We start from the raw sequence: 25,601 nt of genomic DNA on the forward strand, positions 1-25,601 counted from the left end.
GGGTGGTTGGATGGTGACAAAGGCCTAGGAGATAGAAACAGCAGAAGAGCTGAATCCACCCAGCACATAATTAATAGGTGGTCAAGAAATATTTCTTGAATTGGGCAGGGGCCCAGCACCTGGATGTTGGCATGGGTGAGTGCAATAGCTTGAAGCTGCTCTGCCCCTTAAAGAGAGTCTTGCCCCAGAATGGGCCAAGTTCAGGGTCTCTCAAACCCTGGGTCCCCTGGAAAGTCTGATAAGCAGGAACTGAAAATAAAGGCCGCCCCATCCCAGGGCATCTTGATCCCGGTCAAGGAGTCTATATATAGGCTTAAGAGGGGGAAAATCCTCCCCACCTCATTTCTTCTCTCTCTGCTCACTTCTGCTGTTTTCTTCCCATGCAGTTTCTCCCAGCTTTCGAGGCTCACTTCCTCCTGGTGGCTTCCGGGATGACAGCCATTTCAGTTGGACTCTTGAAGCTTCAAAAATGACCCAATTTTCCAATGAGATGAAGTCTCAGAGTCCGTGGTGCCCTTTTCTTGGTATGGACGGTAGGACAGGCCCTGAAGGGAGGAGCATCGCTGGGGTATTTTGATAGCTTGTGGGACAAAGGGACAGGCAAGGTCTGGGTGACATGGTCTGAATTTAGACTGTCTCTACCTCTATTGGGCTCTTATGCCCACTCCACAGAGCCGAAACTCATGGTTAAGTCTTGTTTGTCAGGAGTGCAGCTCCTCCCAAAGGCCAGGGGCCCTGCCTGGATGATTCCGGAAGGCCCCTGCAGCCTGCCCACCTTCCGGCCTCAGCAAAGCCTAATGATGATGGTGATGAAGGCTGTCAGAGCAGGGCCCCGACCCACAAGGGGGATGGAACAACCGGTTGTGTCCTCCCCGAAGGGACAGCCATGCACAAAACCATGGCTGCACAGATAGGTCCATTCCATGGGGGAGAGTGTGGGGAAGGGGGTTTCCCTAGATGCCCCCAATGGGCCTCCTTCACCCCCTTATTACATTGGGAAAAGATGAACGGAAGAAAAATCCAACGTACGGAAAGAAGGGACTGCAGGGAGGGGCTCCTGCGCTCGCTTGAAACAAGGCAGGGAGAGTAGGCCTGAGGTCTACCTGCCAGGATCCGGCTCACCCCTGCGGGAGTGACACTCCCCCCACCCCCACCCCCACCCCAGGTCCTCGTTTTAGCGCCAAGGCCCATTCTCCCAGGCGGAGGCCCCAGCACAGTCCCAGCGCCTGGGAAAGCCGCCTGTTTTGTTCCCATCTCTATCCCCCCTTCTCTCTCTCTCCCTCTCTCCCTCTCTCATTCATTGCAGTTCGGTCCCTTTCGGAGCCGCAAGGACCGGGTGGCAGGGCTGAGGAGAGGGGGTGGCACTCCAGGCCCTGACAGGTAGGGCCAGCCCCCACTTTAGGCAGCCCCTTCTTTCGCCCTCCCCCCGGGTCCCCTCTCCCTGCCCCTGTCAGCCGCGCCAGACGCTCTCCGGCTTTGCAGCATTCAATAAAAATTCAGAAACATTTGGGCTGAAATCGCTGCTTTATCTGGAGGAGCCACAGCGCCGGGAGAGACCACTACAGCGCGGGGGGAGCCCGGTGTCTCCGTCGCCCCGGCGCGCAAGGTCTCCGCGCTCCAGCGCCGGCGCTGACCGCGAGTGCCCTGGCGAACGCGGGAGACCGGGCCTCGGGGGCCACGCGTGGCCAGCTGAGGTCCGGGGCGCGCGTGGGGGGCGGCGGTGGCGGTGGGGCTCCCCCCGCGCCCGCGGCTCAGGTGGGCCGTGCCCAGCGCTGGCGGAGCCCGGGTCCCCGTTCTGCCCGGGCTGGATGGCTCATTCTGCTGGCTGCGCGGTGGCGGCGGCTGTGTGTGCGCCGCGCCTCGCCGCTCCCCCTGGCCCCCCGAGCCCTGGGCGCGCGCTCCCGCCCGGGCCGCCCGGGCCCCGCGGCGCCGCGGCCCGAGGCACCGGGAAGCGCAGCCATGGCCCTGCGGAGGCTGGGGGCCGCGCTGCTGCTGTTGCCGCTGCTCGCCGCCGTGGAAGGTGAGCGGGCGGGCGTTGGGGGCGGGGAGCGGCCGGGCACGGGCGGCCGCCGGCGCCCCCCTCCGCCCTGCGGCCCGCAAAGTTTGCCCCGGGGCTCGCGCCGGGCGCAGGTGGCCGCAGGGAGGTGTGTCCGGCCGCGCCGGGAGGCGCGGGCCCCGCGGGCGCCCGGGAAGCGGCGGGCGCTGATTGACTGTGCCAGGAGGAGGCGAAGGGACCATCTTGCCGAGGCTTTGTAGCCAGCTGGGCGAGCGCCGCCCAGGGCCGGGGGCTGCCCACGCGCGCTCGCCGTTGCCGGCCGGGGCACCCCGCTTCGCGCCGGCCTGGCCTTACTCGGTACGGGGTGGAGGGGCGCCGGCCCGTGGGCCCGGCGCGCAGTTGGGGCTCGAAAGTTTGGCAGGGAGCAGAGGGAGGGAGGCACCGCGGCTGGCCTAGGTGGGGGCTCCGAGTCCGCGCCCCCGGGATGGGGTCGGCGCCCTGAAGAGCGGGGACTGGCAGAGTGGAAGTGAGAGTGCCAGCTCCCCCCCCTCCCGCTCGTGCCTGCCCATCGTCCGCGGCGTACAATGGGGTTCCCTCCCCGGGAGAACTACGGGGGCATGGAACCATGGGCATCTCTCCGTTGCGCGGGGTCTCTGGGCACCCCTGCCGGCCACCGCCCCACAGGCGGCAGAGCTCAGCGTGGCCGCTGGAGCCCCGGGAACTCTCCAGCTGCCGTCAGGGCCAGACCAGATGCTCTTGCCATGTGTTGGCCTTGGCCAGGGTCTCTGAGCCCTCTCCCCGTGGCCTTGTGTGTTGGTACCACCCGATCCCCAAGGGGACAGGGTACTACCAGGTCTCCTGCGCCAGCTTGCTCTGGAGGGAAAGTTAGTGGGGTCTGGGTGTGTCCATCAGAAATGGCCGAGCTTGTAGGACAAGAAATGCATATGAATAATGGTTCTCATGTGTACTGCACTTTACAGTTTTCCAACCGCTTTACAGTTTATGAAGTACTTTGCACCCTATGCAGCTCTCTGTGGTTTACAACGTGCTGCACAGTTGACAAGGTACTTTAAGATTTACAAAGTGCTTTCCCACTCACAATTTTGTTGGATTCCCCAAAATGAGTCTTCCTAGGAAGCCAGGTGAGGATGATTCTTACTCGCTTTTAATAGGGAAACCAAGGCTCAGAAGTCAGTGAATGATGAAAGTAGAGCCCAGATTTGAGGTCTCTGAAGTCTGGGTTCTGTTCACGTTGCTGGGTCCTTGTCCCTAAATAGGATGACCCCTTCCAGGATTCTGCCACCATGGGCTAAGGGGTGAAACGTATTGGCACTTATCTCAGGTTACTTTGGGGTGGTGGGAAGCCCCCTTCCCCTCTTGCAGCTAAAAAACAAAAAACAAAAAACCCAAACTGATCAGACCAGACCTGGGGGCTGCAGCCTCTGGGAATGGCACAATGGGAACCGTGCTATAACTTCAGTTTCTCTCAGTAATGAGTGCTTTAGTGACTGTAGTTTGGGGGGTGGAGGGGTATCCCTGGATGGCAGCCGCAGTTTTTGGCATGAATGCAGCTGTCCTCCAACTCCTGGAGGTTTTGGAGGCTGCGTGCGGTTTCCCGGAGTGGGGCCACTGGGGCTCCGAGGGTGCCACGGGGCCCCGGGTGTAAGGGCAGCCCTGGTCCAGGCTGCTGGCGGGAGCTCTCTGGAATATGGCTGAGGTACCACTTATTAACTCTGGCTTTGGGGAAATGACTCATGCGTTGGCCCGCTATACATTGGGATGTTTACAGTATTATGGGGAGCTTGGCATAAATATTGCTATGTAGGTTGCAGTCAGCGGTGCTGGAGGGGAAGAAAATTGGCCCCTCTTGTGTTGGAAGAAGCCTGGGCGTGTTTTTAATTACCGTGGGGTAGATGGAAGGGCCACGTTTGTCCAGCCATGGCCCTGGGAAGGGGTGGGTGGATCTGGTGGGCTGTGGCCAGGATGGACCCTGGGCACAGGGCTGATCGGCTGCTGACGTCACAGGAGGGGATGGCTGGGCTGCCACTTGGGACAGGGTGGGAAGAGGGCTGCAGTGGGCACTCTGAACCTCATTTCAGGCGCTTCCTTTGTGTGTTGGACACTAAGGAGCCTAGTCCATTAGGGGTTAACAAGGAGCTGGCCAAATGGATGGGGACATAGTGTGAAGTGGAGGTCGGGGGCGCGGCTTCTAATTTCCTCTGGGACCCTAAGCCAGCTCCCTTTCCTGTCGGAGCCTCAGTTTCCCTGGGTGTAAGATGGTCTGGCTAATCTCTTGGGATTCCATCATATGCACCCTACTTCCCCACTCTGAGCCTCAGTTTCCTCATCTGTCAAATGACAGTGATCATAATGCCTGTACTGCCTGTCTCACGGGTGCTTGTGAGATTCAGACCAGATATTGGATGGGAAAAGTCCACCTTGAAGAATTGCTTGAGGCCTTTGGGGGGGGGGGAATGGGGATAGATAGTGCTGCTTGTGGCACCTCCCAGAAGAGACCAGGGTCCTCCTGTGAGCAGCACAGTCTGTGGAAACAGGACTGAGCTTGGGCGGTGAGAGGGCAGCCCCTGGGGCTCCCCGTACCCAGAGACATGTGGCCACCACTCCTTGCCCTTCCCCCTCTTTATGCCCTATAGTAACAAGGCTGTCCAGAGCGTTAAGGTCCAAGGAAATCCCCAGCCTTTGGAATGTGAGAGAAGAGAGGCTGTGTGTGCATTGGGTGTGTGTGTGTGTGGGGGGAACTCCTGAGTTAGGAAGGTAAGCTTAGCATCTCCCCAAAACCATGAACCCCCCCCATGGGAAACGTAAGTCTGGAACATCTAAAGTGGGGGCTTAGAGAGGGATGGAAGTGCCCTGGGGACACATCCAGTAAGAGAAGAGACCAGTGACAGATCAGCCACTAGATGGAATCCAAAGGTTGAAGTTTAGAGAAAATCGGGTCTCCTTTGTGCATTTGTTCTTTTGATCTCCAAATATTTCTGGAGTTTCCTCTCTGGCTGGTACAGTGCTGGACTCTGCGATAGGCAGTGAGGTAGGGGAAAGCTGATAGGGAACACAGTTGGCAAGGTATAATGTGATAAGTGTGCCCCAGCGTGCTGCCAGGAAGAAACTGTGACCCACCTGGGGCAGCAGAGGTGGTTTAGGGTGGAGAAGGGTTATTTCCGTCTTGTATGGCTTTATCCTTTGCCGCATTTTCGTACTACCCATTCTCCCTGGAATGAAACTTTCTCAGCCACCTGTCACACAAACGCACTATGTTCTCAAAAGTTAAGGAGGTTGGCTTTGGGACTTAGAGGAGGAGGAGAATTTTGCCTTGTAAAAGAAACGGCATGTTTCTTTTACATGGTGATTGGATACTAGCTTGGGTGTATCTGAGGAGGGCAGGTGTTGAGGGCAGTAGTGGGGTTGAGGTTGAGAATAGAGGGCAGGGCAGGTCCTGAAGGGCTAGGATGGAAGGCTAAGGCATTTGGACTTGATGCTGAGGGCCGTGGGGAGCCATCGAAGGTTCTTGAGTCATTGAAGGACCTGGCCAAATTTGTGTTTGGAAAGATCACTGACTTTCAGTGTGTGGGATGTTCAGATGAGCCAGACCTGCCCCTGCACCGTCGAGAAAAGGCCAGCTTGTCTGTTCCCTGCTAGACTGTGAGCTCCCTGAGGACGTTCCTCTGGATCATTTTTGTGTCCATAATTGTGGTAAAAAGAGCTCAGTTCAAATGCCCCTTCCCCAGAGGTCTTCCCTGATCATCTCACCTGAAACATACCCACGTCTCCCACTTTCCATCCCACCTGCTTTGTTGTGCTTCATAACACCCATCACCACCGGAAATACATCAGACATTTGTTAGTTTCCTTGTTTTGTGTGTGCCTTGCCCACTAGCCTGTACACTCCAGGAGGAAGAGGTTTTTACCTGCCACGTTTGCTGTGGCATCGCCAGTACCTAGGACTGTGCCCAGTGACTGAATGACAGTCAGCTAAGGAACGTTGAATGAATGCATGTTGAGTGAATATATTATATTGTGTTATACAATAAGTTTCAGGGGACTGATACAGAGATGGAGGAGAGGGTCCATCTGGCCAGGTAGATGAAGGAAATATTCCTGGAGGGAGAAGCCAAGGGAATGGCTTGCAGGAAACTGTTTGGGGATAATGGGTAAACCAGTTCAGCCAGAGCTAAGGATTCAGATGGACCAGCAGCAGCTATATACTGGACAAGTCCCCTTTTTATGGGTGTTGAAGGAGCCTCCTCCCCCCCACCCCCCCGCCCCATACATTTCTTGTCTTTCCCACCTCCATTCTAGCCTTCTACTGGGCCCACCTCTATCTAAGACCTGGCGACCTTCAGTGGGATTAATTTGGAATTGGTTTTCTTTTTATGTTTGTTTCTTGTGCTTCTCATTTTTTAAAGGAGGCTGCTTTTATATATCCGTCTTAGCCAGGAAACCAGGGCTTAGATTTAAAACTCAAATGCTGTGGAATTTAAAGGCAAGTTGACTTATTCATTCATTCTTCCATCCAACTATACATTTTAGAAGAGTCACCGGGCACCTATTCCATGTCAGGTGCTGGGTGGGAAAAGGGGTTCTGGCTTTGGTGAGGAATAGGCCCAGCTGACTTCACAGACAGTTTTGGGTAGAAAAGGCACAGCCTTCGGGGACAATCGGACCTGGGTTCAAACCCCAGCACTGAATGCTTTGTGCTCAGGGCAAGGAGCTCAGAGTGCCTGAACTTCCGTCTCCTCAGGGGTTCCTGTGCATATTGCGTAAAGTGTCAGGCACGTGTCTGTGTACATTAGATGCTGTTCTTAGCCCCTTGAGGTCGCCTCCTTTGGAGTGCCCATGGGTGTGGCCAGTGATGGCAGTATCCTAATTTGGCCTCCTTTTTGGCATTTGTATTGTCCAGGCAACAAATCAGCCCTCAGTGTCTCTCCCAACCTATCCCATGAGGTTGTCCTTCCTGGTACATTTGAACCCCCTTCATTAAGGTTTTGCATCAGCCTTAGAGCCAGGGTGGGGCAGCTGTGCTAGGCACCTCTGCCTGCCCAGAGCTCACCTTTTAGTTTAGGCAAGGCCTGTAGCCTGTCTCGTGGCCTGGCCTGCTTGCCTGATTTAGCTAGAGATTTGGTAGATCAGGAATGAGGCCGGGGTTCGGGGAGCAGTGGGGTTGGGGCCTGTCTTTTTAACACACTCCCCAGGTCTTTCCATTGGGCAGGCAAATTTGCCCCCCAGTGGCCTAAGATAAAACACTGGACTCCTGGGAAAGAGAAAGAGAAACCTCAGTGGGGAACTGGAAAAGACTGAAATGAAGTGAAATTAATCAGAGTTCGCGCCCACTGGCCTGGGCTGCCTGCTGGCTGGTGTACAAAGAGGCTTGGCTGGGGGAGGGCAGGGCGGGAAGAATTGTTTGTCCGTTCCCCGGGGTGGGGCGGCAGTTGATGGTGACAGCACCTGGACGTTTGCTGATTGGGATCAGCTCGCTCTGATAAGGCTGCCTTGATAGGTTTTTAGGGCCTTTTAAAGCAGCTGCCTTCTGAAGGGTAGAAGAGGGGACACCTGTCTCCCTGGCGTCCCTGTATCACCTGGGGGACTTGCCTGGGCCACCTTAGTCTGGGCCATGCTGGGTGAGCTTCCTGGAGCCATCTGTCACCCTGCTGCAGCCCCCTAAGGGTGGGGGTGTCCTCGGGGAGGAGACCTTGCCTGCTCTGTGGCCTCAAACAAGTGATGTGCCCTCTGAGCCCCTGTTTCCTCATCTGTAAACTGGAGATACTGCCTATGGGAGGCTCCTGGTGAGGATTGAATGAGATCCTGTATCCAGTGACTAACAGAACAACCTGGGACCCGTGGCATTCGTTGTCGTTGCTGTGAAATGTCAGCACCTTCACTCCCTGCCCGAGTACTGGGTTCCTTTCTCTGAGGTCGCAGAGCCCTGACCACTTGCACTTTTGTTCCATAAGCAGTATAGTCTGGGGGGTTACAAGAAGGGTGTTTGGAGCCAGACTATTCTCTGTGTCCTCTAGCCAGTTGAGCTTTGGTTCCCGAGGCTCAACCGCCGTTCCCAGCTCTCGAGATGGCTGTGAGGAATGAATGTGTGAATTCACTAAAGACTAAGTTGAGTGCGTGCCTGAAGTGTGATGCGCACGCGGTAAATATTAACTGTTGCTGTTACCACTTGATACCAGTGGGAAGCTGGAGTTGGAGTAGGGGAACGTGGGTGCCATTTCACTAGGGAGATTCTGTCTCCAGCTCTCCCCTATGTCCTCTTCACTCAACTGCAGGGAAAAACCAAAAATACAGAGTTAAGTTCTGAGTCTGACTCTTATGGGTGGTTGAAAGGTCCTTCCAGGCTGCCTGTCTGGGTTCCATCCAGGTTCTCCTCAAAGACCCCATCCTCACCCCGATTTGGCCTCCCTACTCTCCGGAAAGGGGCAGGATCCTCTATGGCTGTGCCTTATTTCTTGGCCCTCTGCCTACCAGTGCCAACTTTCATGCCGTGATAATGATAACAGCCATCAATTCTTATGCCAGACACTCTCCTAAGGGCATTGTATATGCCATCTCATGCAATTACCCCAACAGCTCCACTGGGTGATTTCATTATTATGCCCATTTTACAGATTAGGAAACCAAAGCTCAGAGAGTGAGTAGCTCAAGGACACATAACTAGGGAGTAGGAGGCAGGGATTTGAACCCAGGTCTGGGCGACTCCAAAGCTCATTCTCTTTATTGCCACTCAAGCCGCTTCTGGAATGTGCCTCTCGGCTCAGAGGAAGGGCTTGGCTCTGGCGAGGGTCTCCAAGGCAGCTGTCCAGCCTCTGACTCCATCAACATCCTGAGATAATGCAAGCGGGAGGGTTCTGGAACTCACAAACCTGCCATAAAAATGCAATCTCTGTCATAATGGTCAGAATAATGTTGTTCTAACTTAGACAAATCGGGTGTTAACTCATTTCATTGTGAGGGGCGCCTCCACAGAGAACTGAGGCTATGGAACTGTCGCAGAGCCATCCATAGCTCGTACTTCCAAGTTCATTAGCTCGTTGGGTTTTCACAGGCAAGCCGGTAAGTGGGCAGGAACCATGGGGCCCATTTTAGAGATGAGGAAACTAAGGCCTGGGGGAGAACGTGATTTGCCCAAGGTCAGTGGCCAGACCAAGCCTGAAGCCCAAGGCCAGTCTCAATGGCCCAGAGATCATCAATCCGATTTGAATTCTTAGCCAACATTTAAAAATCAGGATATTTTACAGAGAAATCCTGTTTCTGGCTTCTCTGAAAAGTCAGACAATCTGGCTTCACTGGGCCCACATTCCCACATGGCCACAGTTGGATGGAGCTGAATAGTGGCTGGCTCTTAAGATAGAACATGTGAGCACTAGGGGTAAGTCTCTACCAACTGTGTCATATGTTTGTGTTACTCACCTGGCCCCTGAAGGGTTCAAGTTTGCCTTCTAGATCTGCCCGTCTCTCTGTGTGATCTGGAGTACATTGCTTCTTCTTGGACCTCAGCTGCCTTTTCTATGAAATGAGGGGGTGGGACTCAGTGGCTTTGGACGCCCCTTCCAGCTCCAGGATTCAGGGCTGAGTGCCAGGCTCCAGGCAGGGGAGGGGAGAGCTATGGAAAATACAGGGTCCTGCCCTTAGAAAGTGTATCAGTTATCTATTGCTGCATAAGAAGCCAACCCAAAACATGTTGGCTTAAAACACCCATGATTTATTATTTCTCCTGATTCAGTGGGTTGGCTGGGTTCATTATTCTGTGCCATGCAGTGTCAGCTGGGGTCACTCATGAGACTGCCCTCAGCTAGGTTGTGCTAGAAGGTCCATCATGGCCTTACATACATACATCTTTGAGGCAGAGATGGCTGAAAGGCTGGGCGCTCTCTCTCTCTCCAGATCTCTCACCTGTCAGTAGTCTTGACTGAGCTGTTGTCCGTGGCAGCTAGCTCCCAAGAGGGTAAAACGGAAACTGCAAGACTTCTTGAGGCCTAGGCTGTAATGTCACCAAACATCACTCCTGCAGCGAAGCAACTCACAAAGCCATTTCGGATTCGTCCCAGGCTTCTTCATCAGGTTTAGGCAGAAGGAAAATGCACTATGATTTTCTGTTCAATCATGACAGGAAAACTCCATTTCTTACTCAGAGCAGAGATTTAATACAAAAGTGGACTATGCGTTGCCCGCAGACATGCGGTGATGCTCAGAGCTCAGTGTCCCCACCCACTCGCTTCACCATTCGCACACATCTCCATGTGCTCTGGGTCACCCTGTGGTTCAAAGTCAGATTTAGACACTCCCATCCCCTCCCGCACCCACCTTCGTGGGAGCAGTGATTTGTTTTTACCGACAGGAGGCGCTGTGGGTGGCCACATTTGGAGACATTCTGCCGCAGGGAGTTTATGGTCTGGTGACGGGGTTGGGGTAACAGGAAGCCAGAAACCTCATTCCCTCCTTCCTCTTCCCTCTGACCCCACCCCAGCCCTGGCTTCCAGTGTTCTTTGCCTCCCCTGAGGGGGCAGGGACCCTCCGTGTCGCCTTATCCCATGCCCGGCACAAGGCCTGGCTCATGATAGGCACTAAAGAGATGTTTGTGCAATAAAGGAACCTGCAAATTAATTAAAAAGCAGCAGCACGGAGTCATAGATATTTAAGACCTGACATGAGGTTTGAGGCCAGAGGAGGAGGCCCTGTGTGTGTGTGTTGGGGGGGATGGGGATTGAATTTGGAGGAGGGGGCAAGTCTCGTCACCCTTCTGAGTGTCAGTTTCCTCATCAGGAAATTGGAGATCATGATTTCAGAAGGCTGTGCCCAGGAGTAACTGTTCTTCAACTATAAAAGAACGTGTAATGCTGTGACTGTGGTTTGTCACTCCCACCTTGGCTAGGGGCCACCGTAGGAGTAGGAGAGCATTGGAGGAAACGAAAACGTCTCAAGGCATCGGCCAATTGCTGTCATATCTAAATTTGGACCACAGGTTGGCCCAGAGCACGTAGAAATGTGTGCAGATGGTGAAGGGGGTGAGCGGGGGATGCTGAACTCTGAGCATCACCTCCAAAGACATAGTGAAGACTACGGACAAAGCATAGTCCAATTTTGTGTATTAAACCATTGAGCAAGAAATGGGGCTTCTCTTTGCCAAGCCCAGTGCAAGACAAATAAGAAATCACAAGGATCCTGGCCAGAGACCCCAGACTCGCAAGCTGTCCTGCGTTGTGAATGAGAGAGAGGAGCTGGGTGTTAGACAGCAGTGGCTTTGGGAGAGCACACGTCCTGTCTGAAGAAGGCAGGTGCTACCCACTGCTGACTATGTTCCCATGCTAGGATCAGGGTTCAGTTTTGCCCAATCTCATTTACAGAGTTCTGGTATTTATGGAAAAACTGATTTTAAAATTTTTATTCAATTTATTCTAAAATACAGCCCTGGCCAAACCAAACCGTGTTTGCTGGCTGGATTTGGCTCACTGGCTGGCAGCTCACAGACTCTAGTTTAGGTGTTTGGAAGAGGAAGGTAGCTAGGGTATTGTTATTTCCATTTTACAGATGAAGTGGCTGTTCAGAGAGCTGGAGTGAGTTACCCAAGGTCACACAGCTGGTAGGCAGTGAATGTGTTAGAAATACCTCCTACTCTTGAATTGGAGAGTCTCTTTTCCTGTAACTTCCCTCCATGTTTTCTGCTTTCTAGAACAAGCCAGGAACATAATAAGCTCCTTCCTGCAGGCATTGGCCATGTTTGAGGGCAGAGTTGGTAAAATGGAAAGCACAGGGTCCTAGAGAAGAACCACGCCAGGTTGGACCTCTGGCTCTGATGCTTACACACAGATGTCACCAAACATACCCTTTTAACTTACCTCTTTGTGCCTCAGTTTCTCCCACTGTAAAATGGGGTTAGAAAAAGGCTTCCTAGAAGAGGCGACGTCTAAGGTGATTACTAAGGAATAGCCAGGTGAAGAAGCGGCAAGGCAGGCGTTCCAGGCAACTAGACAGCATCTGCAAAGACCCAAATGGGAGGCCTGTGAGTGCGCAGTAGTATATTGGAGGGAGCTGGAAAGAGTCTTGTGTAGCTGAGAACAGGGCATGCCAAGCACTGGGGTGGGGTGCAAGCTGCCTGGCCCCAGCAGGGAGAGAGCATGAGGTCAACATTCCCATTATGGCGACGACATATGTCCACAGCACCAACTTGTCACTTGGCCTGAGTCCATGGGAAGCCGGAAGGACAAAAAGCATCTGAAACGTGTAAGTGGGGAGAAAGCGGCTTAGCGCACAGTGGGATGTGTCCCGCCTGAATGGGGCTTCTCCGCCTCTCATGGGGAGGCAGAGCCTGGGAACAGCCTCGGCCAGAGCCCGCGGGGCCTTTCTGGAACCCACGAAAGGCTGTGGCCCAGGGAGTCTGTTCAGAGTCAGGGCCCTGGCCCGTACATCCTCTTGCCTATCCCCGTCAGTGTCAGCTGTCACTCCCCATGGCCTCAGATGGCAGCTCCTGTGGCTCTCAGGAGAACAGTCGAAAGAGCTCCTGAGCTGCCAAGGAGGCCCTGACACTGGGTGTCCCCGAGCCGGCCCGGAAGGAAGCCCAGCCATGCCAGCCAAGCTTGGGACTCCCTTCTGACTGACCTCTTCTGGAGTTGAAAGGGTTCTGATGTCCCCTTGGCCTGGGTCCAGGGACATAGAAAAAATAGGAGACACTGGAGGAAGATCCTGGCTTTGGTGACAGGCAGACTGTGTTCAAATCCTGGCTTCTCCACTGGCCAGTTGTGTCATCTTGGGTAAATCATTTCACCCCCCTCAGCCTTGATCTTTCATCTGTAAAATGAGGATAATGGCACCTAAATTGTTGTTTGGGGAATTAAAAGAGAATTAATGTATGAAAAGCCAGTGTTTACAGAACCTCTCTGGCCTCAGTTTCCAAGCTGTTCAATGAGAATACTAGTAATAGTAATAATAATAACAACTAGCATTTCCCGAGGGCTTGCTAGAGACCAGGCACTGCGTTCAGGGGTTATTACTACCTGCGTCCTCTAGATTAAAAAGTTAAGGCTTAGAGGATTGCCTACAGTCATTCGGCCAATAATGGTGGAGCTGGAATCTAAACTTAGGCAGCTTGACTTCAAGATAGATTGGCAAAGAGCTGATGTCTTTTCTTTTCTTCTTCTTTTTAATATTTCAAACATACAGAAAAGTTGAAAGTATAGTAAGATAAACACCCATATATCCTTCACCTGGACTCAGCAACTGTGAACATTTTTGCCACATTTGTTCTGTGTGTGTGTGTTTGTGTATGTATATGCCTATTTTTTTTTTCTGAATCATTTGAATGTAAGTTACAGGCATGGACAAAAAATTAATGTTTACTGAGATCCATGTATGTCTAAGGCCCACTTTCTTAAGCACTATTTTAGGTCACTTTGCATACAGTAGGACTTGAATATTGGCAGCAATGGGGAAGAATAACAGGTATTACCTGCAGCCGACCAAGCTCTCCCACTCTGTAACCGCATTCAATCCTTGCTGTGACCTGGGAGGGAACCATTAGTGGCTTCTTCATTTTCAAAAAAGGAAGAAAGACTCGGAGGTGAAGTAACTTACAGCAAAATGTGAGCTTGGGATTTACACCTGTGTCAGCTTGACAGCAAAGCCTGTCCCACAGAACTTTGGGGGTCCACTTTTCTCCCTTCCAGGGTTACCTCTATTGTAGCCACCAGAGCACATCCCAGGGCAGCAGACGGCAAGTTCGCTCCCAGTTGCAGTTGGACACAGCCCTTTCTGTCAATTGTGGGGGAATTACAGAGTCTGGTGGACTTGGAAAAGCTGGGGGCTGGCCCAGGGTCCACAGTTAACCAAGTGGCTAGGAGGACTCAGGCCTTTGGACTTCTAGAATCCATCCTGCTGTTTCCTTGTCCCCTTGCCTAGGGACCCTTCTCACTGTCTCTCTCTGGCTAATTCCTGCGGCTACTTATTAAGACCAAGCTTGAGTGTTTCCTCCTGTTTGAAGCCTGCTCTGACCTCTGTCTGTGGTCCCACCCTTTATGGGTGCAGTGTTGAACCTCCTATCCTTGGTGGCCTGTGTTCCTGGTGGCACCTTGTATGTACCTCTTTTATATTGCCCGGGTTACACCACACTTTGCACTGTCAATATGGTTGGTTTCCCCCAAACCGTACTGGATCCTCAACCTTTCTGGTTGTATAGTGTACAGTTGTATAGGTGGGTAGCAGCTGAGTAGTTGGATGATTTGAGTGACTGATGGTTGGATCAAAGAGTGAATGGACGGATAGAGGATAAGTGCATGGATAGTTGTATGGATTGAATGGTTGGTTGGATGAATGAATGATGGATGGATGGATGGATGGGTGGATAGATAATGGCAGGATGGTTGCATGTTTTAGATAATTGGATGGAAAAATGGATGGAAGAATGGATGAACACCAAAAACCAGAATGCATTTTTCTCTCTCGGATCCCTTTTGGTATCTGAACTGTGATTTTCCTTATTCTCCAGTCTGGACTTAGAAACAGCTAGCAAACAGCACACTCCCCAGTTTTGGAGAAAGTTTCTGAGCCACTGACTGTGGATTTGCCAAAGTTTATGCACTGGGGAGTTCCAGAGAAAAGTTGGCCCTTAATGTGAATTTCTGTAAAGTAAATCCTATTTTCCATTGACTTGGCTCACACTTTTGGAGATATGTTCCTGCTGTCAGGGGCTGGTACTCTCGGAGGCTGGTGACAGGTGGGGGAAGAGCTAGAACTCCCCTGGGCATCAGCTGCCCTGAGCGTCCACGCACTCAACCTTGAGAGCAGGCTGATGCTGGCCAGGAGCACGAGAGCTTGGAGCCAAGGGGAACAGATTTGGCATCTGGTCCCAGAAGCCTCAGCTGCCAGTGGGATGCCCTGCTGCTAGCTTTCTGGGAGAGCACGCTCAGTCTCCTCCAGACTTATCTGTTTCCATTCATCTGTCCATATACCCTTCCTTCCTTCCCATAAGCCCACCCTCCTCCTTCTACCCATCCATCCATGCCTCCGTCTATCCATCCATTCATTCATCTGTCTGTCCATTCAACAGTCATTTCTGAAAGCTTCCAGGATGCTGGGAGACATAGGGAGGAATTAAACAGAATTGACATTCTGATGTGAAAATGTTACAGTAGGTGAATAGGCAGGTTCTCTTTCCTCTTCCTCCTTTTCCATCTCTTCTTCTTTTCCTTCTTTTCTCTTCCTTCTCTTCCTCTTTCATCATCATCTCATAGGAGTTTTCTACCATTGAGTTCCTATTAAGTGCTAGGCACCAGACGGGCTGCTTTTCTAACATGTTCTCATTTATTCCCCTCTACAACCCTGCATAATGGTGATTAACACTCGTTTTGCAGATAAAAAAGCAGGTTCAGAGATGTTTGGTGCTGTGATTAAAACACACTGTGCGTACGATGGAATATGTTGCATGCAGAGGGCTGGTGGGGAAGGCATCGTTGGCTAGGTAGGCTCTTTGACACACAGTGGATGGAATGAAGGGCGTTCTTAGCCGAGGGAACAGCCTGAGCAAAGGCCTGGAGCCTGGAAAGGGGGAGGGTGATGGGAGCCACAGTGAATGAAAGAGAGAAATGGGAGAGGAGGTTGGCAGAGGAGGTTTGAGGCAGATAAGAGAAGCCTTGAGTGACAAGCTACGGTGTTTGGACTTGATGCTGGAGGTAGTCAGGAGCCACTGAAAGAATTCAAAAGCAGTGCAAGGTTCAGGAAGATGGCCATGGAGGCTGGCATTGGAGGAAGGATCCAGAGCAGGCAGAGGCAAGCTAGAGGTTGGGAGGAGCTGTGAGGATCTGGCCTTAATTAAGCCAGACCCTGGGTACAGGCTAGTCCTGCCCAGCTAGCTACTCTGGTCATGGGAGGGGCCAGGATGTAGCAAATATACAGAGAGGATGGGCCGGAGGGGTGGGGACCATGGCAGAGTGAACATGTCTGGGGAGGGCAACTGCCTGGCCCTCTTCTCCCCTCACCAATCCTCTCCAGCTCCCAGAGAACTTCTTGGGATTCTGTCCTACCCCCATTTCACCCCTCGGTGCTAGGGAAAGGTTGTGGGCATCCTGCTGGGGCTCAGCTCACAGAGCCTGGACAACCCAAGCAGTACCCCCAGAGCCATCCCTGAATACAAAACACTAGAGCTGGACATATGTAGGAAACAGAGGCCCAGAAGAGGAACAGCACCTGCCCATGGTGACACAAAGCCAGTTGCAGGCCTAGAACGTGGGGCTAGTTCTGTAACCACTAAAACTCTTCCTGCGGATGACAAGACCTTTAAAATCAGTGGCTCCCTTTTCTAGCTGGACAGACTTGGATAAAGTGTTTAACCTCTGCCTCTAGCCCTTTGGAGAATGATGCGGGATAAAAATCATGGGCATTTTAAAAAGTGACTTAACCATTCTGAACTTCAGTTTACCCTTCTGTAAAATGGGAGTTATGTTTTATTAAACATCATTTAATCATTGTTTTTCTCCCTGAAAGAATGTATGCTTCATCAAGGCAGGGATTTTACAAGAGTCCAGCATGGTGCCTGGGACATAGTAGGTGCTCCATAAGCAGTGAATGAATGAATGAATGAACGAGGAATAGCCATCATTTAAGGGCTTTTTTTTTCTTTTTAAAGATTTTATTGGGGAAAGGGAACAGGACTTTATTGGGGAACAGTGTGTACTTTCAGGACTTCTTCTTTTTTTTTTTTTTCAAGTCAAGTTGTTGTCCTTTCAGTCTTAGTTGTGGAGGACGCAGCTCAGCTCCAGGTCCAGTTGCTGTTACTGGTTGCAGGGGGCGCAGCCCACCATCCCTTGCGGGAGTTGAACCGGCTACCTTGTGGTTGAGAGGACACACTCCAACCAACTGAGCCACCTGGGAGCTCAGCGGCAGCTCAGCTCAAGGTGCCCTGTTCAATCTTAGTTGCAGGGGGCGCTGCCCACCATCCCTTGCGGGACTCGAGGAATTGAACTGGCAACCTTGTGGTTGAGAGCCCACTGGCCCATGTGGGAATCGAACCAGCAGCCTTCGGAGTGAGGAGCACGGAGCTCCAACCACCTGAGCCACCGGGCTGGCCCCTGTTTTTGTTTTCATTGCTGCAGTCAAAACATCTTTTTAAAAAAATTATTTATTTTTTTCAGTTATAGTTGACATTCAACACTACTTTATATTAATTTCAGGTGTACAGCAGTGTGCCCCGACATCCACACAATCTACGTAGATTGTAGCGATCCCCCCCAATCAGTTCTGCACCCACCTGGCACTATTCATAGTTGTTACAACATGCCGTACTTTACACCATTGTGACTATTTTGTAACTACCAATTTGTATTTCTTCTTTTTCTTCTTTTTTTTTTTAATTTTTATTGGGGAATATTGGGGCACAGTGTGTTTTTCCAGGACCCATCAGCTCCAAATCAAGTCGTTGTTTTCAATCTAGTTGTGGAGGGCGCAGCTCACTGGCCCATGTGGGAATCGAACCTGCAACCTTGGTATTTTGAGCACTGCGCTCTAACCAACTGAGCCAACCAGCCACCCTAATTTGTATTTCTTAATCCCTTCGCCTTCGTTTTTCACCCAATCCCCCTCTCCTCTGGTAACCATCAGTTTCTTCTCTGCCATCTATGAGTCTGTTTCTGTTTTGTTTGTTCATTTACTTTGTTCTTTAGAGTCCACATAAATGAGATCATATGGTATTTGTCTTTCTCAGTCTGACTCTTTCACTTTGCATAATATCCTCCAGGTCCATCCGTGTTGTTGCATATTGTAAATAGTGCTGCAATGGACATAGGTGTGCGTATATCTTTTCGAATTAGTGTTTTGGATTTCTTTGGATAAATACCCAGAAGTAAAATTGCTGAGTCATAAGGCAGTTCTATTTTTAATTTTTTTGAAGAACTTCCAAACTTTTCCGTAGTGGCTGCACCAAGTTGCAATCCCACCAACAGCGCATGAGGGTTCCCTTTTCTCCCCATCCTCACCAACACTTATGGTTTATTGATATATTGGTGGCAGCTATTCTGACAGGTGTCAGGTGACATCTCATTGCGGTTTTAATTTGCATTTCCCGGATGATTAGTGACGTCGAGCTTCTTTTCATATGTCTATTGGCCATCTGTATGCCTTCTTTGGAGTAATGTCTATTTAGTTCCTCTGCCCATTTTTTAATTGGATTGTTTGTTTTTTTGGTGTTGAGTTGTATGAGTTCTTCATAAATTTTGGCTATTAACCCCTTGTCAGATGTATCATTGGCAAATATCTTCTCCCATTCAGTAGGCTGTTTTTTAATTTTGTTGGTGGTTTCCTTTGCAAAAACTTTTTAGTTTGATGGAGTCCCCTTTGTTTCTTTTTTCTTTTGTTTCCCTTGCCCAAAGAGATAGATCAGAAAAAATATTACTAAGAGCAACGTCAAAGAGTTTACTGCCTATGTTTTCTTCTAGGAGTTTTATGGTTTCGCGCCTTCATTTAAGTCTTTAATTCATATTGAGTTTATTCTTGTATATGGTGTGAGAAGGTGGTCCAGTTTCATTTTTTTGTATGTATTTATCCAGTTTTCCCAACACCATTTATTGAATAGGCTGTCTTTACCCCGCTGTATATTCTTGCCTCCTTTGTCATAGATTAAATGACCATATTTATTTCTGGACTCTCTGTTCTGTTCTATTTATCTATGTGTCTGTTTTTATGCCAGCACCATGGTGTTTTGATTACTATAGCCTTGTAGTATATAGTTTGATATCAGGTAACATGATACCTCCAATTTTGTTCTTCTTTCTCAAGATTGCTGTAGCTATTCGGGGTACTTGGGGATTCTGTATAAATTTTAAGATTATTTATTCTAGTTCTGTGAAAAATGCCATTAGTATTTTGATAGGGATTGCATTGAAGCTATAGATTGCTTTTGGTAGTATGGACATTGTAACGTTAATTCTTCCTCTCCATGAGCACGGTATATGCTTCTATTTATTTGTATCTTCTTCAGTTTCTTTCTTCAGTGTCTTATAGTTTTCCGAGTACAGGTCTTTTACCTTCTTGGTTACATTTATTCCTAAGTATTTTCTTTTATTTTGGTACAATTACAAATGGGACTGTTTTCTTAATTTCTCTTTCTGACAGTTCATTACTGGTAGATACAAATTAAGGGCTTCTTACAGTGTGCCAGGCACTGCCAAAGCTCTTTACATGTGAAGTCCTGCTTAATTCTCAGAACAACGCTGTGGAGTAGGTATGATTGTCCCGACTTTATACATGAGGAAACTGAGGCTCAGAGAGGTTACACATGGTTTGCCCATGGTTGCAGGCTTCCTGGGCAGTGGAGCTGGGATTCAGACCCTGCTCCGTGTGACCCTGTAGGCTGCCCTAGCCTCTCCATTGCCCTTCCCTGGACCCCAGTTTTCCCATCTGGAAAGCTCCAGGACTGGATTCTGATCTTCTCAGGGTCCATGCACATGGACCTCTCACACTCAGAGGACCCTCCCACAGCTAACAACTCTAGGTTGCCCTGCCAATTGTGACCAAGCCCATCCTGAAGGGAAAAGACCTAGAGATTTCTTGACACTTGCTTCCGCTCCTGGGACTGTAGCACCTGCACCTCTGGGGTCTCTTCGCCAGCTTGCTCAGGGGCTTCGTGTTGGTCTCCAGACAGATCTGCCTGGATAGCAGTGCCCAGTGGCCTTTGGGAAGGGCATATTCTCTGCACCCTGATGGCGTCTGTCCCAAGGTGCGAGGCTCCAGCTGCATGCGGCGGGCCGGGCTGCCGCTCTGTCTGGAGCACTGCTTGGAGAAACAAACACAGCTGTGTTTATTCCAGAAATTACACATCCTGATAATCTGCTCACTCGGGGTAATGCCTCCCAGCTAGGATCACAGGGGGAGCCACACTGAGTTTCCTGAATTTCTGGGTGGATTTTAATTCTCTGTGACAACTGTGCTGTTGAGTAGACGTTGGCCAGTGAGTAGACCTCAGCCAGCAGGCACCTCGAGACCTTTGGAAAAGCTGAGTTCTGAGGGTGGTTGGCGATCTCACCTGGGCATGAGATGCTGGAAGGAGAGGACCTTTTGCCTTGAGATATCCAACTTGGGAGACTTGAACCTGACATTCCCCAACCCTGGCCACACTGGGACAGAGAGACATGCAGACCTGTGTTAGGAAAACTTGATCTGGGAATGGATTTTGAATCCAATCATATTGTTTTTCTAAAACGTTTCCGTGATTTCCTATTTCTTTCAGGATAGAGACCCACTCTTCCCTTGGGCCAAAGGCCCTGCTTGGTCTGGCTGCAGCTCATTCTCTGGCTCATCTCCACCACCCACCTTGATCTACCGAGTTCCAGACAGTCTGGCCTTGCAATCCCTCCCACTCCCCAGGCTTCCTCCCACTACAGGGACTTTGCACTGGCTGGTCCCTCTCTCATCACCTGGTTAAGTCTCACCCATTCTCCACTGTTTCAGGTTTGCCCTGAGCTCCTGAGAGTTCCACAGGCCAATCTTTTGTAGCGTTTGTCAAAGTCATACTTTTAAAATAATTAGTGTTTCCTTGGTCGTCTCTCTCTCTCTCCTATCAGAGTGTAAACTCCACAAGAGCAGGGACCATGATTGAATTGCTGTATCACTAGGTTTCCTGAGCTTCGCATAGTGCCTGCGCATAGTAGGTGCTCAATAAATATGAATTGATTGAAAGAAAGAATGAATGAACGCATGAACAGTACTTGGGATAAGTGAAAGGAGGATACACTTCTGTTTGTTCTTTTGGGTGACAGTTGGCAGAGTGCTGTGACATCCGTCATCTCCCTTTAATTGAACAGACTGGTATTGAAGTGTTCAGGGGCTTGGCACAGGGCCAGGCCCCGGGGTGGGGGTGGGGGATCCGAAGTGAGTCAGGCATCGTGGGCCTTGCTTTCCTGAGCTCGCACACTAGATGTGCACAGTCCCCTGATTGCTCTTCTCCTAGATGGATGGATGAGGATTCTGACACTCAGAGCGGGGAAATGGCTTGGTGGGGCCACAGAGTGGGTAAGTGGGGGCAAATTTACACTCACATCCGGTGGACGTCAAGTCTGCTGACCTTTCTTTCCCCTCCTTTTCTCTGACACTCAGATGGGTGGTGCAAGGGGGTTCATGGCCTCTGGGGTCTGTAGCCTGGTGCCTTGAGATGGAAGCCTCTTACCCATGTGACTGGACCAGTGCAGCGTGGACTGTCCTGCCCCGTGGAGCTTTCCTTCTAGTGGACAAGCCCAGACATACTGTCTAGTGAGCAGGTTAGGTGGTGACGGTGCCAAGCAGCGAACTAGAGTCGAGAAAGGGGCCTCGGAGGGCCCGCTGGAGAAGAGCAGGCAGGAATGCATTTCGTCAGAGGGAATGTTTGAGCAGAGGCCCGAACGAAGACAGGGAGGGAGCCTTGTGGGAGCGTGTTCCAGGAATAGGGGACAGTCAAAGCAAAGGCCCTGAGGCAGGAAATGGACACGGAGCTCAGCGCAGCTGGAGCGGGAAGGCAAGGGGAGAGTGGGAGCCGATGACCTCAGAAGGGAGGGGGCCACGGTCAGGACTTGGCTTCCACCTTGAGTGAAATGGGAGTGGTGGCTGGTTTTGAGGAGGTGACAAGACCTGACTTGTGTTCAGAAAGCACGGCTCCGACTGCGGTGGGGGCATGGGTGGAGGGGACAGGGAGGAGCCTCTGCAGGGTGCAGAGGCAGGTGGAGATGGTGGTGGTGGGAATGAGGTAGGGGCAGGGTGGGGGGGGGTGGGGCTGGTTTTGCTCCCTGATCTCCTGTTTCATTCAGTTGCGGGAGAAGGAGGGAGAGGAAGCATCGTGCATTTCTTCTCGCCTGACCCTTCACCCCTCTAGCCACCCCAGGAGGCTCTGTTGGCCTTTGTGATGTGGCAGCACCTATCTTTCTGGTTCTAACATAAATTAATAATTTATTAGCAATTCAATCTCCTGGCAGCTGCATTGGCAACTCCGACATGTGCTGGATTGTTCTGGGAGGCTGGAGGGCAGAGGGGTAGGGAAGAGCCTGGTCTGGGTCCAGGTGCAACTCGGTCAGGTCTCGCTAGGTGACTTTGCACAAGTCCCTTTGCCTCTTTGAGTCAGAGTTTATCTGTAGAATGAGACTCAGCACCTTCTGCCCTGCCCCACATAAAATATCATGGCCAGCATCCTTGGACCCGTACACATTGAGTATCTTCTGTGTGCTGGGATCCTTAGAGTAGTATGGATAGAATGAAGCCTTTTAGTCAGAATCTCAGTAAGAAGACTGGGTTAAACAAAAGACATGGATTGGACCCTGGATAATTAAATAAAGTGGGGCTGGAACCACGGTGCTGGGCAGTGGACCCGGAGGCTCTGCAACCACACCAGCTGGGTTCGAGTTCTGGTGCCAGCTCTTACAAAGTGAGACCATGGACAAGTTGCTTCAGCTCTTGGAGTCCCAGTTTTCTTATCTGTAAAATGGGGATAATAATAGTCTTTACCTTATTAGGCTGTAACACACAGCAGGTGCTCAATAAATGATCCTCGTCATCATTGTGTAGGGAGCACGGCACAGGAGCCAGAGCTGAGAGTGCCTTTGTCCAGGCTGGGCCCTGCCCCAGTTCACACCCAAGGGGAATTTGCCTGATCCTCACTCCAGCAGTCCTAGGGTTCCCGCTGAGGTCTCATACAGAGCCGACAGCAGTGGCCCCGGGAGACAGCGCACTCTAGAGGAAAGGGCTCTGCTCCAGGGTGGGAGAGACCATTTGCAAGCTGTGACTGCACAGTCTCTGAGCTCCAGGGATGATGAGCTTGCGCATTTGTGCAGAGAGGATAATGAGAAGCCCTGCCTCCCAGGGTTGTTGTGAGGATGAAATAAGAACCCATTTGGAAAGGGCTCAGAGGGTGGGGCTCAGTAAATTCTGGCTCCCTTCTGCCCAGGTATGTGGGCCAGCTACCTCCCAGGAGTGGGAGCTAAGAGCTGAGGGGGCCTAGGAAAGGTGAGGGGGGCATGGGGAAGGTGGTGGGCAGATGCCTGGAGGTGGGAGGCAGGAGGATTCACGGGAGGGTTTGGGAGAGGGGCAGAGGGTGTCTCTAACAGTTCTCTTTAATTTTTGAGAAAACCTTTCCCCATGTTCATATAATTAGGAGTGTTTTTTAAATGCCATCTGAAAACAAAAATAGTCCATTTTTATATGACCTCATTTCATTTGACCCCAACACACACACACACACACACACACACACACACCCCTAGATTTTAAAGCTGCCTTTTATGCCTCTGCTAGAGGGTTCTTTTGCATAGCACGTAAATATTTAGGGACCCACCCCCTTTGTTTTCTGACTTGCAATTGCAGGCCCTTTGGGGGCCTAATAATAGCTGACACTGCAGCTTCACAAGGTATGTTCTCAGTGACTCCTCCTGCGGTTTTGGAGGGGGCGGGGTCTCCATGATCCACCACCTGGAGGTAGGGCCATCTTCCTCTTTTTACTGGCAGCATCTGGCCCAGGACCTGGCACGTTACACACTCAAATGTCAGTTGAGTACAGATGAAGAACGAGGCCCATAATACAGCTGAGGACACTGAGGCTCAGAGGGGTAAAAGGATTTTCCCAAGTGGATTTTTCCTCGGACTCAAACCCAGGACTGTCCGTTTCTCAGCTGCCTTTCTAGTCAGCCCCTTCATATTCATATGGGGGCACCAAGACCCACAGAGGACAACGGGCTTCTGCAAGGTCACAGGGTAATGAGTAATGATATGAACAACAAAAAGTATTAGCCCAGTGTTGACTTTACAAAGTGGATTCACATTAGTAGTATTTAGCATATACGGCAGCCTTATTCCAATTACATTGCCTTGTTGAATCTACCACTGAGAGGCAGGACTAGTATTATCTCTGTTCTCCAGATAAGAAAACTGAAATCTCTGAGAGGTTCAGGAACTTGCCCAAGGCCACACAGCCAGTAAGTGGCAGAGGTGGGATTTGAACCCCCGATCTTCTGACTCTGAAGCCCACGCTCATAGCTATTACATCAGGCTGACTGGAGTTGGTCGGGACAGAGCCTGGAGTTGAACCTAGGACTCCAACTTTTGGCCGTCTGGCTTCCTAAAACAAAAGCACAGGCAAGAGGCCAACCCCATAGGGAGATCCTGAGTAGGGAGGACCAAGCACTGCCCTGGGCGCCCCCTTGGAGGCCAGCCTTGGGTGGGCTAGAGGGCTGGTGTCTCTTTCAGGCCCCTCTGTTTGGGGACTAAGGAGCAGCCGCTCCTGTGGCCCCAGTCTGTAGGCAGCTGGTCCTGCCGACTCTTTAGGATAAAGTGCCCCTCCCCTCACATACCCTGTGCAGTTTACAGGGTCCTTTCATTAACACAGTCTCAAGTGAGCCTTGCAACACTCTGTGAGACAGGCAGGGCAGGGGTCCCAGTCTTTAGATAGAGAAACCGAGTTCCGGAGATGTGTACACCCCAAAAGAGTGCTAGAAGAATGTCATTGTTCTTTGGCTGTGGTTCTTCTTTTGAGTCATGAGAAGCTGACCAAAACTATGACCTCCCCACTTCCCAGAAAAAAAGGGACACAGACAGTTGTCACCCCAATCAATTTAAAAAAAAAGGGACACAGTCACACACGCTTTTGTGGAACTCACAGATTAAACACCTGTGTTGTCTTGCTCTGTGGTGTCGATGGTAATGATGAGAACATCATTTTATTGAGTACGTACTTTGTGGCAGGCAGGGTGTTTGATGCTTTCCATACCGTCCATTATTTCATTTAATCCTCATAGCAGTCCTGCAAGTGGGGAAACTGAAGTTCAGAGAGGGTAACACTCACTAAGGCTGCACAGCAAGGATTTGCACCAGCTCTGTTCTACTCTGAAGGCTGTGCTCTTTCGCCCCTGGTCTGGGGGCGGGGTGGGGGCCAGAGGTGGCACAGTGTCGCAGCATCCTAGGCTGTCCTGAAGGCCGAGAGGCTCTAAGGAAGTTCAAAGTGCGCTGTTAGTTTCTGCCTTTGGAAGAGGAGTGCTGTGCTGACTTATCTTGGGGCCTGAGCAGAAAGAGTGACCAAGGACCAGCTCGTCTAGCTCCCAGGGAACCCCCAGCACGGTGGGTCTTCTTCCATATCTTGGTGTCTGATTTGAGGGTCTTGGGGAAGGCCCCTCTCTCAGCTCTGTATGACTGGAAAATCTGCAATTTAAGCTGGGCTGTTGGGCTTAAATTAGGGGAGTGCATCTCCCCCATAACTGCCTCTTCCATCTCAGGACAGCCTCATAATTCGCGTAGGACACTCAGAGCTCTTTGGAAATAAGTCTGCCCCCAGAGCCGGTCGGGGATTAGTAAGGTCATTGGACTCAGAGCAGAGTCTCCGTCTGCTCGCACCTCATTGGCAGCCTCAGGAGTCTTGTGCGGTGTTTAAGAGTGTGAGCTCTGAAGTCTGACGGACTGGAGTTCAAATCCTGCCTCGGTCACTTACATGCTCTGTGACCTTAGATAAGCCCCTTTCCGTCTCTGAGCCTCCGTTCTCTATCAGTAAAATAAGGGTGGTCATATACAAAGAGGCACATAGTACCACGCCTGGCACAGAGGAAGTGCTCGATAAAGATAATAATAGCTGGTCATCATTATTGTTGCCAGTAGCAGG

General features: G+C 51.1%; 1 protein-coding gene across 3 annotated transcripts in view; it reads left to right on the plus strand.

The window, feature by feature from the left end:
* The first annotated feature begins 1,821 nt into the window (after positions 1-1,821).
* Positions 1,822-25,601, plus strand: part of EPHB2 (EPH receptor B2) — a 187,744-nt gene continuing 163,964 nt past the window's right edge. For all 3 annotated transcript variants that reach the window (XM_033114948.1, XM_033114949.1, XM_033114951.1), the window contains exon 1: positions 1,822-2,020. In XM_033114948.1, coding sequence (XP_032970839.1) covers positions 1,960-2,020 — 61 coding nt within the window. In that variant the 5' untranslated portion in view covers positions 1,822-1,959. The remainder of the gene's footprint in view (positions 2,021-25,601) is intronic.

This window comes from Rhinolophus ferrumequinum, chromosome 9 (assembly GCF_004115265.2).
Source record: "Rhinolophus ferrumequinum isolate MPI-CBG mRhiFer1 chromosome 9, mRhiFer1_v1.p, whole genome shotgun sequence".
Lineage (NCBI taxonomy): Eukaryota > Metazoa > Chordata > Mammalia > Chiroptera > Rhinolophidae > Rhinolophus > Rhinolophus ferrumequinum.